Source organism: Pogoniulus pusillus, chromosome 18 (genome assembly GCF_015220805.1).
Source record: "Pogoniulus pusillus isolate bPogPus1 chromosome 18, bPogPus1.pri, whole genome shotgun sequence".
Lineage (NCBI taxonomy): Eukaryota > Metazoa > Chordata > Aves > Piciformes > Lybiidae > Pogoniulus > Pogoniulus pusillus.
This window is the reverse complement of record NC_087281.1, coordinates 15,382,688-15,397,306: the sequence shown is the minus strand read 5'-3', so window position 1 is coordinate 15,397,306 and position 14,619 is coordinate 15,382,688. Positions and strand designations below refer to the sequence as shown.

General features: G+C 43.8%; 1 protein-coding gene across 6 annotated transcripts in view; it reads right to left on the bottom strand.

Annotated features, from left to right (window-relative positions):
* Positions 1 to 13,512, bottom strand: part of DISC1 (DISC1 scaffold protein) — a 189,889-nt gene extending 176,377 nt beyond the window's left edge. For 4 of the 6 annotated variants that reach the window (XM_064158528.1, XM_064158529.1, XM_064158530.1 and 1 more), the window contains exon 1: positions 13,399 to 13,512. In XM_064158528.1, coding sequence (XP_064014598.1) covers positions 13,399 to 13,474 — 76 coding nt within the window. In that variant the 5' untranslated portion in view covers positions 13,475 to 13,512. The remainder of the gene's footprint in view (positions 1 to 13,398) is intronic. The other 2 variants (XM_064158532.1, XM_064158533.1) reach the window with 1 other exon arrangement.
* Between the last annotated feature and the right edge of the window lie 1,107 nt (positions 13,513 to 14,619).

Below are 14,619 nucleotides of genomic sequence, written 5' to 3'. Positions count from 1 at the left end.
CAATTAATTTGTGAACAACACTTAATGGGATTGAAGTCATATCCCATAAAAGTATTTCACCAACTTTGCATTAACTAGGAAATTAGTACACAGCATTCTCTTTCAAGGCTGGTCTATTTAACACACCACATTTCTCTTTCATCACTCTGTCTACGGAGTGACAGTGTGGATTCCCACTACTTCTGCTCAGTCACATCATCTACAGCAAGGCTCTAACATAAAACTCACTGGGTGGGGAAAGGAGGGAGGAGATGTAAAGAAAAAAATAAGAAGAAAGAAAGAGTGAAGTGTGAGAGCACATTGACAGCAGTCAATTTCTAATTCAAGCACAGTTTGAGTGCTCCAGCTTGGAGATTTGAATTTTTAATTTCACCAAGAGAGTGGGTTCCAAATTAAGCATCTGATGCACAGTCAGTCTGAACCAGAATTGAGTTTACTGAAATAGAAAGCAATTTTCTCTTAACAGCTCAGTAGTGATCGCATATAATGAAAATAAAACAATGTGGCAGTTCCTATATTGCCAGGGGTGAGGAGTCAGAATGCTTTTAGCTTTACAATTTAATATCAAAGTCCCAGGACAAATGCTCCTCTTTTGCCTGTTGAAGGAAGTTTGTCAGGACGTGATAGGAATGCTGTCTAGAAAAAAAGAAAAAAGTGGAAATGGAATGGAGCTCCAGAGATCAGGAAAACAGATTAGTAACTTCCCACCAAAGGCACAGCATCTTAGGACATAGCTTAAATACTGCAAGAAGTGGGGCATGTCCACAAACGGCAGTTACAGCAATGCATAAGACAGAGCCCATATGCAGGGAGGAGGTAGGCAAATGAGCAGCACTGGTCCCTCAATCTGCTCTCCCCAGCAGAAAATCCCATGGCTTTGCATGAACTGTTAATTCTTTAAGCTCCTACAGAATTTCTGTACTTGTGTTCTCCACTCTTTGCAGCAGTAATAGCATGGATTGTGCTTTTGCTGGCTAACAATAAATCATCAGACAAGCAGCAAGATTTTCAGCTGAACTTGCTAGGCAGAGACTGCAGTAGAGCTCTCATATCCTCAATAGCTACACAGACAACATCAATTAAAGCAAAACCTTGCTAAAGGCCAGGAGATTACTCAGCATCACCAGTTTGTAGATAATACAGCCAGTGAGGGGTCAATCTTTGTGCTCCAGCAAGACAAGTAAAGTTCCCTTAAAGACTTACAGGGGTAGGCAGGAAAGACGCACATGAGATCCCTTTTGAGATCTTCAGTGAGCATATGGCTTGACCTTTACAACCCTTAACCAAGCCTGCAGACAAGACAAAAGAGAAGCTGAAAGTGTTTTATTGGACCCAAGAAGTGAAGACTTCACCTACATGCTTTTCCTCCAGGATGGAGGAGGAAAGTAGATGGCATAAGTACAGAAGTACTATAGCAGATGCTGGTGAAACTGCAGCAGAATACTACCCGCAGGCAAGAACACCTCTCCTCTAGCAGAAATCACATCTCCTTCTAAATAAAACTGCAAATAAATCACTTCACCCACCATATGTTAGACATCTAAAAAACACCCCAAACCACACCCAGAGAAAATAACTGTTTGGCAAAGAATTTAGTTTTTCTCTAGGAAGTAACTGCATTGAATTACAGAAATTAGCATACATGACACTATAGAGCAACAATGGCAATTGACATCAAGGATGAGAAGATCCCAAATAGAGCTGGCAATAGGTGCCACCCAATAGGTGGCATCAACTTGCATTAGACAGCTGCTAGTCTTCTCCTCCCCAGATAAGAGCCCTGGCATTACAGGCCAAACTTTGTATTGCCTACCTACACCACCAGGTATTGCAAGAACACTGCCTCTGTAACCACTTTGGAAGTGACTCAGAGGAGATCTAAGCAACTGTCTACTCAGATCCAGGCCTTGCACTGGGACTGGAGACAAAAGCCCTGTCTTCACACACATTCAAAAGCTATGCTCACTAGAGGTAGACAAGGATGAGGGGATACAGTCAAGCAGCAGTCAGTCAGAACTCTGGCTAAAGTACAACACATTTTGTTATTTAGTCATTTTTGTCTCCATCCCAACTCTGCTGATACCAATGCTGAACATGCTTTCCATGGCTCTCATCAAACCCAGACTTCTTTTTCATCAACTTCCATTGCATTTCTCTCCTTGGTCCCCAGTTAATTCTCACAAATCAATTGCTCACTTCAAATTAATGAAAAAGACAGTCCAGCCAGAAATCTTTCCTATCACTGCTCTGGACTTTTAACTGAACTCTGTATGCATCACATTTAATGTCACACAATTCAGGATGTTAACCACCCACAAAGCTCCCAAAAAGTGCTCAAAGCTATACAGAGATACTCTCTCTTTCCCAACACTATTCCTCAGCACCACCTCTTTGGTGCTTTCTGGTTTATCCTTTTTGTCACGCCCCCAACATGTGTAAGTATCCCCCAGTCCCCTAAGAGCATTCTGCTCACAACAGCAAACAAGCACATATCAACTTGGTTCCAAAAACCCTTCCTGCATGAGCTTCCAGGCCCTCTAGCTCCCCAGTTCCCTTAGACGATTCCATCCTTTCCTGCTTCAGACTCCTGGTCAACAGGGCTCAGAAGATTTTAGGCTTTTTCAGGTGCATTTAGAAGCCACCCAACTCCATTCCAGCTGTGTGTACTGATTTCAATGCTTGCTTCCAGGTACTCAGCCTTTTAGCTACCAGGACTTCAGCCAGTTCTCAGGGCACCTGTTGACTCCTTTCACAGCACACACATTGTCCATACAGGCATCTAAACCAAACCTCACTCTAACGGCACACTGGATCCATTCATCCCCTCTGAAATAGTCTGAATGGAAACACTCTTGTAAGAGCTTCTTTCCTGTAACTGTAAATCACCATTATGCACATCTAGGAAATCAAGACAATTACCTGCCACAATTTACTCTGTCAGTCTCCCTAGGCCAACATATACTAGCTAATACAGGTTATGCTTATTAACATATGCCTACAATGATCAATAACAGAACTGATTTTTGCCAGAGTTTTTTTTTTTTAGGTTATTTCTGTCATGTGCTATTGGTAATTGACTTCAACATTCCTACCTAAGTACAGGGCCATAGGCACTGTCACCTTCTGTTGAACTTTACCTGTCTGCTTTTATTATTCAAATAAATTAAAGAACAGCAGTAATCTATAAAGAAATCATATCCTTATAGCAGATAGCTTGCAGATGTTTCTTGGGTACCAGGGACTCTGTGTAATATCGTAACAAAACAAAGGCTTAAGCAAAATACTGCAAGTAAAAAAAAAAAAGTTAGAAGTCAACTCAAAAATCAGACTGACCTTTCAAAAATGCTCTCTATATTAAAAGAAGATTGCCTTGAATAAGGCAATAAAGCAGTTTTTCAGGTCAACGTATTGTGGATTTAGCTTAGCTTTTCTAACCAATAAAAAAGGCACAGATTGTACCATATGGTGTTAAATATGCACACCTGAAAAGATCTGCTTCAGTAACACAAAAAGCTTGGCAAAGAAAAAACTTTTGAGTATTATTCAAACTGGTTTCTAGAATAAGTACATATCATTAACTCATTATTTCAAAATCCAGGATTAGCAGGGTTCTGTGCAAGGCAGCTCACGTTTGCCTATCCCTTTCAGTTGTACAGGACAGATCTCTTGAGTACTGCGAGTGTAGTAGCAGCAGAGGACTTCTTCCCCTGCTTCTTCCAAGTTTAGAGACAGTACTCCTGACTAGGAATTTGAAGCAAATGAAAGCATCCTATTTAGATGACTCCTTAACATATAATACAGACCAGCACCTGCCTACATTTCAGTACTCCAAAACTAACCAAGTCTATATGAAGCCACAGATCTGATACAGGACAGTATATTTATAAAATATCTGTGTCAGGTCAGTCCAATGCTCCTTTAATTCCCAAGTGAAACAGTGCCACCTTTAAGCTGGAAGCCTTTTAAATTCTCTCCTGACAAGGGGGAAAGAGAAATTTCACAACCTGAAAAAAGCATTGTCTCCTCCCAAGCCTCAATGCATGTACAGCCTTACAAAACAAAGAGGTGTCAATAAAACAATAAGAGTTACTGACAAGACACATGGATTTTCATTTCTGCACAATACAAGTGTCCTAGTGCTTTACTGAACAAAAACATATAAAATATCTTAAACTACCTTAAAGTCCCGGTCATAAGCAAGGATCTCTGTGCCAGAGAAAGACATGAAGGCAGAACTAAGGACATCTGTAAGGTTAGAATGCCCTCTTTGGGTATAAAGATATATTTGCAGCAACAGTAAATTTCAGCAAATACAATGCCATTTTATGCTATAGAATGGTAGAACGGGTTAGGTTGGAAGGGACCTCGAAGATCATCTAGTTCCAACCCCCTGCCACAGGCAAGGACACCTCCCACTAGAACAGGTTGCTCAAGGCTTCATCCAACCTGCCCTTGAACACCTCCAGGAAGGGAGCATCCACAGCCTCCCCGGGCAACCTGTTCCAGTGTTTCACCACCCTCACTGTCAAGAACTTCTTTCTAATAGGTAGTTTAAATCTCCCCTCTGCCAGTTTAAACCCATTACTTCTCATCCTGTAATTACAAGACCTTGTAAATAGGCCCTCCCCAGCCTTCCTGTAGGCCCCTTCAGATACTGGAAGGTCACTATAAGGTCTCCTCGAATCCTTCTCTTCTCCAGGATGAAGAGCCCCAGTTTTTGTAGCCTGTCCTCATAGCAGAGGTGCTCCAGACCTCTGATCATCTCTGTGGCCCTCCTCTGGACTCTATCCAACAGTTTGGTGTCCTTCTTGTGTTGGGAGCTCCAGAATTGCACACAGTACTCCAGGTGGGGTCTGATGAGAGCAGAATAAAGGGAGAGAATGCCAAGTATGATACTCTAAAACTTTAAGATGTTATAAATGGCTTCTGCTTACCCCCTCTATTAGCAACAACGTTCCTAAGATGCTACATTGCAATAGTGAGACTAACAGCAATCCATACACAGCAGCACACACGAAACAAGGACAAGAAAGAAACAGCAGTAACTCTAAACAGGAGAGGTTCAGACTGGGTACAAAGAAAAGCTTTTTCACCCTGAAGGCAGCCAAGCAGTGAAGCAGGTTGCCCAGAAAGACTATGAAGTCTTTGGAGGTTTTGAAGACTCAGCAGGATAGAGGCTTGTGCAATCAGGTTACAATTTCAGTCAGTCCTACTTTGAGCAAGGAGTTTGACCACAAAACTCCTGAAGTGCCTTCCAATCCAAATCTGGTATCAGGTCTCTAGGCTTTAAATACATCTCAGGATTTGCAGTATTCCACTAGTTATTTATAGACACAACAAAAGTTTAAGAGTTTCATCTGTGAAGATGAATCCAGCTTTGCAAGAAAGCAATATATTAAACTTAACTCCACAAAGGATCCACAAGGAAGTTAGTAAACAACAGTTCCATCATATCCTGGAAGATGGAAACAGCCAACTTGATGAATAAAATTAAGAATGAAGTTCAGGCCTTGAAATAAACAGGTTCTTAACTATTATTTAAACATTCAGATCACACACACCTACAAACAGAGGAATCACAAGTGTCAATGATGGTCAGAGCCTGAAGCAAGACAGACACAGCAAGGCATAATAATATCAGAACTCCTTTTGCTCCACAGCAGCAGACCTTCAGTATTCAGCTGGTGATGAAAGGGCACTCATGAGCATCACTTAAGTGTCACTTTGATCTACTGCAGTTATTTCAAACAATGTTTATTACCGAGGCTTTTTAATTGGTCATGCAAACATTGGAGAGCATTTCTCTCAAGACATTATTCAGTTGGCTATATTATTTTGATACCTTTTCCTAGGCTGCCTGCCAACTGGAGGACAAGACAGAGCCATCTTCAAGACTATAACTGTCTGATGACACTTGCCTTTCAAAAACATAATCCCTTAAATGGTGTCAAGGGCATTACACACAAGAAGAAAACCAGAAAATCTAACATCACTTCTGAACAGCTGCAACAAAACCTGCCTCTCACAAATTTCCTGGCAAAGAAAGAAGGGGGATCATCTCTGCCCAGGGAATACTGCCACTATCCTATCCAGTCCCTGGAAGTCTAATTATAACATAGGCACAGAACAGGCAAATCTGAGTACTCTGCCACACAGCTGTATCAGGCAGCCATAACTGTATCCCAGATGTAGATATTCTATACAACTGAGTAGGCAAATGCAGTTATTTCTGTATTTCACAGTATCACAGTATCATCAGGGTTGGAAGAGACCTCACAAATCATCAAGTCCAACCCTTTACCACAGACCTCTTCTCTTTCTTGGTTTTGTTTCAAATTTGAGGAATTACTGGCACTGATCTCTTTCTTCTTCCACTATCTTACAACGCTGGTGCTTAAAATACATATGCAGGTTGCCACACAGAATTCTTTAGAATAGTCTTCTGCATTGTCTTTACCTGGTCTGTTTGGGTTTCTATTATTATTGCTGCTATTATGATTCCCTACTTATCTCTCTTCTTTGTAATCTGCCTTTTAAAAAGCATTTCTTATATTCAATATCATGTTTTTAAGTCATTAGAGGTGGTTTTGAGACAGGTAACACATAGAATATTTACTCCTGAGGTGATACCTGGAAGAAAGACAGCAACTCCATGTACTTCTCATACAGCTTGCATTAAAGTCATACTGGCCACAGTCAATCTAGTCATTAGACTTAACACCTAGCAAAGCACATGGTTTCACTGAGACTTGACAGCACAGAGAGCAGCAACATAAGAAGTGTGTGTCCAAAGTCAGCAGAAAGGTCTCAACCTTCAAGATATCCAGTACCATGCCAAGCTCAACAGAAACACAGGGAAGTGTTGTTAGGCAACAAAGCTGGTGAGAGGCCTGGAACACAGCCCTGTGAGGAGAGGCTGAGGGAGCTGGGGGTGTGCAGCATGGAGAAGAGGAGGCTCAGGGCTGACCTCATTGCTGTCTACAACTACCTGAAGGGTGGTTGGACAAGATGATCAGGAGTCCCTTCCAATACAATGCATTCCATGATTTTACACTTGTGCTTGCTGCACACAAAGGAAGAAGCAAGAGACACTCTTCTATTCCCTTACAGCAACTGGAGACCACTGAAAAAGCAGGATTTTTTCACCACCTTCATTCTCAAAGTAAATAGACAGACAGCTCTGATTCACTGCTCACACAGCACCATTAGGTGAAGCTGCTCTTCTCATGGACAAGTCTGTACAAGTTTGGCAGACCACAAGCATGGGAGCACTACAGCAGCTGTTTCACCATGACCATGTTCAGATTTCACAAGGAAATTCAATACCTGTTGATTATTAACCAGTTTGGGAGCAAAACCACAGAGAATCAGCTGCACTTAGGCCTTTATCACACAATTTCATCAAGGGTTTCCTCAAGACTTTTATCTTGTTCTAAGCAAACAAAAATGTATTGCTTTCCTAAACAAGCACTCTGGCAGAATAGGAGCAAAAGTTTTAGCATAGTGCCTTGACAAAACAGTGCTGCCCCACTGCATGACAGCAGTCTGGGACTGTCCAAGGTGTTGGACAGGATCTCATGCCCTTGAGACTCCATACCAATGCTGATGCACAGATGTTAGCACCCCTTCCATATCACCCCTACTGAGGACATGAAAACCTAAAGATGTTAAAAATATGGAAACATTGCCACAGAAATGGCAATCACACTCAGCACATGTCTCTTCTGCTCTCCTGAAATTGGCGCAGGAGCACAACCAGGAGTGCAATAGACCCATAGCTCAGCAGCATCTGATCACAACCTCAGCTAGTAGTGCAAATACTGACAGGTATAAATGGGAATGACCAAGTCTCAGCAAACAGCTGTGCTGCCCATTCCCCCCATCACCTAGGTCTCCATGGGCCATTAGCAACAGGAAGCATCTGGGCTTGAGCCTAGTGCATGAAATTCAACTTCATCCCTGCCTCAGTAAGTATCCCTGGCCAAAACCAACGGAGAAGAAAAAGCTCTTTTTCCCAAAGTCACACTCTCCAATAACTGGGAAAATAAGCCCTTCCTGATATCATCAGCTTAACCTTCACAACAAAAAGTCAGATATTTTATGGAGCTGAGGCTGCTTGGATTCACCACTTCTAATAGGCTCCTTCCTTGGAACCTCATGGTGTTTCCCTGAAGTAAAACATTTGGGAAGGAAGACAACCAGATTACAAGAATTAGATAGCCATAACGTATGAGAAAAGCCTGAGCTACAAGCACATGGCCTTGCAAGTAGTCCTCACAAACACCATTTCAGGTGCCTGTGTGTCTGCAGTAGTGGTAATTTCATACAACTAAGCTGATATGTCAATGAAAAGGATGCTTACCATCATATTATTAAACATTAGGGGAAAAATGCTTTCAGTATCCCACTAAGACAGCAAGAAAGCAATTTATCATCAGGAATAAGCTGTTCTCCCACTTCCCAAGTTCTCTTGAGACTACATCTTTCCAAAAAGAAAACAACAAAAAAAAGCCCCACGGTTTCAATGCTCAAAAATTACTTCTCAGAATCAAAAGCCTGACTACCAATTTAAATTCTAAGTGCTGCCAAAAGAGCTGAGCTAGAGACCACTACTGCTTACCTCAGCAAAGTTGTGAAGCCATTGTCAAACTTCATTATCTGCAGGTACACTGAAATTATGGCTACTGTTTGACTCTACTTTTCCATTATTATTATTATGCAGAATTTAGCAAGGTCTTCAAAAGCTACACCACTGCTGGATGCCTCACCTTACACAGATCTGGAAACTCACAAAACAACTCAGAAAATCTAACGATAGCAACTTCCAGTTCCTGCCTCTCCCACAGATACTAACCCTTTTGTTCTTACTCAGCTTTACAATACTCACTATCAACTGCTTGACTTCATTCCATAGGTTGCCTTGAAGTCACTGTACCAAAATATTTTCTCCTCTGTAATGGTTTCCTGCTCCATTGACATCTAAGCTCTGTGAAAGAAAACTTGCAACCACTAAACCCCTCCAAACAACCGACTCTTCTGCTATTACAGAGAGCAGGGAAATTTCACACATCACATTCATTCTGCTCTTCAATTTTTGAGCAGCCACTTCTCCCATGCAGCTCTTTTCTGAGGAGATTTTAACACCTGGGTATATACACACACTGTGTTAAGCAAATTATTGTTACATTTGCAGGTTTATTTCAGATGCCATCTGATGCAATCTGTAAATACAGGTAATGCATACACTTGCAAAAGGAAAGGCATTAGTTAAACACTATCCAAAAAAATACATTTTCCACTTTTCATCCCTAATTCTGTTCACACAGTAAATACTTACTTTTCACGGTAAAATCTATATATTTTTACCATTCTTGTTACAAGCAAGCATATTGACAGCAGGCAAAAAGAACAGTCACCAGCTGATTTGAACAGAGTAACTAGATGATTTAGTATAACACTAGAGTTGCACGACTAACACACCTATTTGTAAGGCATCAAGAATGGAAGGAAAGAGAGGAGGTGGTGAGAATACACAGTGCTACCAATCATATTCATTAGACAGCAGTCCCAATTAGTAATTTATCACACAGAGATAATAAAGGATGTACTGGAAGGAAGCATGGCTATAAGACAGAGGAGGGTCTGAAACAGAGAGAGTAGCACTGTACAGTATGCACAAAGGGAAGCCAGAATCCAAATTCTGCATGCCCCAAAGGAATTGCACGGAACAAAGAAACCCCAGTGAACAAGCATGTGATCTCACTCCTCTGCCTGCAGACTTCAAATTAGCCATTAAGCCACTTCACATTCTCAGCATTAGTTAATAGCGGAGTAACTCCACGTCAATAGCCAATTCAATTTACATACAGAAAACACATGTTTAACAAACAAAGTATGTCAACAGAAGATCCACAGCAGCTGTAGCTAGGAGGCTCAATAAAGAAATGTTTCTCCCTCACACCATTTTTCAGGGCAGGTTTCAATGGAATCTGTGCATATATGGTAATGGGGGGGGGGGGGAATTAAGTGTCAACTAGTTAAGATTACATAAAACTACATAAATACCTCCAAATAAAGACACTACCAAGCTTAACGTGGGCACAGTAAGTAGCCTTTGTTCAGTGCCAGAGGGCCAAGTTTTATCTCGTGTGACTGCTGATTTACAAAGGGCACATTCATTTTGAATACACAGGAGTTTGCAGCAGTTTTCCTTCAGGAATATCGAATAGTATTACAACATACTCCAGGCTCAATCCTAAACTAAGTGACACAGCATAAAAGGGCTGCTCTCTGGAAAAAGACACAAGATGCTAAGGATGAACTTGGAAATCACTATGGCAACTCCACAGGTTCACTTCTGTTCACCTTCGAGGTGGTAAGGAGGTAAGAAAATCTCTTTCCACAGGAGTACTTAATATGCATTACGGTGGAAACCAGGAAAGGCCACAAGGTTTGCTTGAGGAAACCCAATGCTAAAACGAAAAGAAATCCTGAGAAGTGCTTGGGAGGTGTTACACACTCCAGTAAATTTCATTTGAAAGGTAGTTCAGTGGCTGTCAGAGACTCAAGTTATAGCGATCAAAAAAAAAAAAAAAAGCCTAACCAAGTGTGCTTAATTTGTGAAGAAAGTCAGAATTAACCTTTAGGGGTTTTGCCTTTGTGAGTACAGAACACTGTTTGCAGTGCTTTCTGTCTCCTTCATTACAATTAATTTATCACAATGATAACAAATCCTCTTTTCTTACACTAACCCACTGCAATTCCAGCAGCAGCTCAAGACCAAACCTTCAACTTCATTTTACTGAACAGAACGGAGGCTAATTTATCTATATTTAAAGAGGGAGGAAGCCAGTGGCAATACAATACTTTCTTCTGACTGCTCTTTAGAGTGTTGCTCTGCTGGAATCATCAGTACTCTGTAAGAGCACTTTGTTTTCACTGCCTAAGCAGTGAACTATACAGAAATAGATAACTTTGATAGTACCAGCACTGGGAAGCAAGAAAAAAAGTGACAATGTTGGACAGGGTCTACATCTCCAGCACATAAAACACCATTCATAAGCATTTCGGGGTCACTTACATTGTCTCAACCTACCCTGACCACAAAATTTAAAGTAACCACAAACCTCTAAACTCAGAGTTTTTTTCTTTTTTAAAAATAAATATTTCAAACATCACAACTTTTCAGTTTTATAAATGCCTGGAAGCCCTATCAGCAGTAAAAATCTACTGCAGCTTCAACTGGAAAACCACTGTCAACACCTTCCTAGATGGAACTCTAATTTTAACTTCAGCAATGAGATGAGGGAATATCTGTACAACATCACAGTATGTTAGAAGTTGGAAGAGACCTAAGGAGAACATCGAGTCCAACCCCCCTGCCAGAGCAGGACAACACTAGCTAACACAGATCACAGAGGAACACATCCAGACAGGCCTTGGAAGCCTCCACAGAAGGAGACCCCACAACCTCTCTGGGGAGCCTGTTCCAGTGCTCTGTGACCCTTACAGTAAAGAAGTTCCCCCTTGTGTGGAGGCAGAACCTCTTGTGCTGCAACTTACACCCATTGCTCCTTGTCCTATCACAGGGAGCAAGTGAACAGAGCCTGTACCCTCACTCCTGACCAGCCCTCAGATATTTATAAACATTTATCAAATTCCCTCTCAGTCTTCTCTTTTCCAGACTAAAAAGTCCCAAGTCTCTCAGCCTCTCCTCATAAGCCATGCCCTCCAGTCCCCTAATCATCCTCATAGTCCTCTGCTGGAGTCTCTCCAGCAGATCCCTGTCCTTCTTAAACTGGGGAGCCCAAAACCGAGCACAGTATTCAAGATGGGGTCTCACCAGGGCAGAGTAGAGAGGGAGGAGAAACTCCCTTAATCTGCTAGACACACTCTTCCCAATACACCCTAGGATCCCATTGGCCTTCTTGGCTACAAGGGCACATTGCTGCACCATGGTTAACTTACTATCCACCAGTAACCCCACATCCCTCTCCACAGGACTGCTTTCCAGCAGGTCACCTCCCAGCCATAATTAAAGGGACTTTATTATATAAATAAGAAAAGTTTAATAAATCAAAAGAACTCCCATTTTCACAAGTTACCATAAGGCCACTCTCCAATTAGCATGTAAGAGAACAAATACTAAAGCACAAAACCAGAGATAACGTGTCACAGCACACTCTGGTAATTTATTTGCCTCATTTACTTTTAATTACCAGTAGTGCTTGCTGGTATACGTTCTGCAGCATACTTTGCAAAAGCCTTTATTATAGAAGCACTTCACTACAGCGCTCTTAAATCACTATTCAGAAGCACAGCAAAAAAGTTACTCAAACAACTGTACACAAAGATTAACGTGGATTACCAAAACACAAATGAACTGGTTTCCACTGGCAAGGACAACTCAAGTGTTTGCAGAGAGCCTAAGGGAGCTCAGAGAGATGCATATGCCAGACAAGCCAAAAGGGAGTGGAGGCACCCAAGGAGTGACACACCTTTCTTGCCCTGCTCTCCTGGGAAAGGTGAAATGCTGGAGCTTTATTCCCACCACTTTCCCACAATTGCTCCAGCACATCACCAGCACCAGTGTTGGTAACGTGGGCAGTTGGGGCCAGCCGATGACTGCCGCACTGAGGCAGGAGAAGGAAGGCAGCTCATCCACTTAAGTTACGGTCTTCTAAAACACAGTTACTCAGAAAAGTATAAGCACAGCTTCCCTGTTAAGAAGGTAGTTTCCTTCTTCTCTCTTTAAGTCAAGGTTGGGGGCACTACATGGGAGACTCTTCTAAAAGCACCACTACTTCCCTCTTTGCAGCTGGTTATTTTTAAACAAAATACCCGAGAAACATCCTTGCACCAGTATAACCACTTTCCCACTGGCTGAAGTGGAATGAAAGGATTTATTTATTTTCGTTAAAAAAATAGTTGTTTCAACGTTGTAACACAGTTTCTTAGACTACATTTACTGTGAAATAAACGCTAACACCACAAGGCACATAAAAACCCTAGAACTTCCAGACTGCAGAGCGCAAGTTCCATACTCTTTCACTTAGAACACCCTAAATTCCCCCCTACTCAACACGACTTAAAATGAGCCGCCGGCCCTCCCAGCCGGAAAGCAGAGGCAGCCGAGCCGCCCAACCACTCCAGCTGTGAGAAGTGCTGCTGGCCCCGGCCCAGGCACGGCTCGGACTCTCTCCCCAGCGGCTACTACTCCTTCACGGGCTTCACTCGGCGCCTCGCATCCGTTCCAGCCTCGCCAGCCCGGCGGCCTGAGCAGGGTACAAGAAAGAGGGTAAGGACGGGTTCAATCGCCCTTACCCCTCTATGCACCTCACGCCGCCTGCCGAGCCCACCCTTCCCAGCCGCGAAGCCCTCAGGACGCCTCCAGCTCACCTGAGCTCACCGCCTCCCCCGCGCCGCCGCGGCGCCGCCTGTCGGTACCGCCCAGCCGGGGCTGCAGCCCCGACATACCGATCCCCCCTCCCGCCTCACCGGGGCGGAAAGCGGCGCTGTCGCCGGCCCCTCCCAGCCGGGGGCGGGCCGCAGGCAGCTGCACCGCCTTGGGCAAGGAGAGGGCCGGGAGCCGCCGAGCGGGAGGGGCTTGGGCCGCAGAGTGCTGCGGACCGTGGCGGGCAGGAGGAGCGGTGCCGTCAGGATTGTCCTTCACACAGAAGCCCGAACGTGGAGGCGGGCCCCGAAAGAAAAAAAATCATAGAATCAACTAGGTTGGAAGAGACCTCCGAGATCATCCAGTCCAACCTAGCACCCAGCCCTATCCAGCAACTAGACCATGGCACTAAGTGCCTCAGCCAGGCTTTTTTTGAACACTTCTGGGAATGGCAACTCCACCACCTCCCTGGGCAGCCCATTCCAATGCCAATCACTCTCTCTGTGAGGAAATTCCTCCTAACATCCAGCCTAGACCTGCCCTGGCACAACTTGAGACTGTGTCCTCTTGTTCTGGTGCTGGTTGTCTCGGGGAAGAGACCAATCCCACCTGGCTACAGCCTCCCTTCAAGTAATTGTAGACAGCAATGAGGTCAGCCCTGAGCCTCCTCTTCTAAACACCCCCAGCTCTCTCAGCCTCTCCTCACAGGGCTGTGTTCCAGGCCCCTCACCAGCTTTGTCAACCTTCTCTGGACACATTCCAGTATCTCAACATCTCTCTTGAATTGAGGAGCCCAGAGCTGGACACAGCACTCAAGGTGTGGCCTGACCAGCACTGAGTACAGGGGAAGAATAACCTCCCTTGTCCTGCTGGCCACACTGTTCCTGATCCAGGCCAGGATGCCATTGGCTCTCCTGGCCACCTGAGCACACTGCTGGCTCATGTTCAACTACTATCTATCAGTACCTCCAGGTCCTTTTCTTTGTGGCTGCTCTCCAGCCACTCAGTCCCCAGCCTGTAGTGCTGCTTGGGGTTGTTGTGGCCAAAGTGTAGAACCCTGCACTTGGCCTTGTTCAATCTCATCCCATTGGCCTCTGCCCACCCATCCAGCCTGTTGAGGTCCCTCTGCAGGGCTCTCCTACTCTCCAGCAGATCCACAGCTGGTTCTAGCTTGGTGTCATCACCAAAGGTTTGTCAGGCCAAGGAGGGTCCCTGCCTGTGCGGTG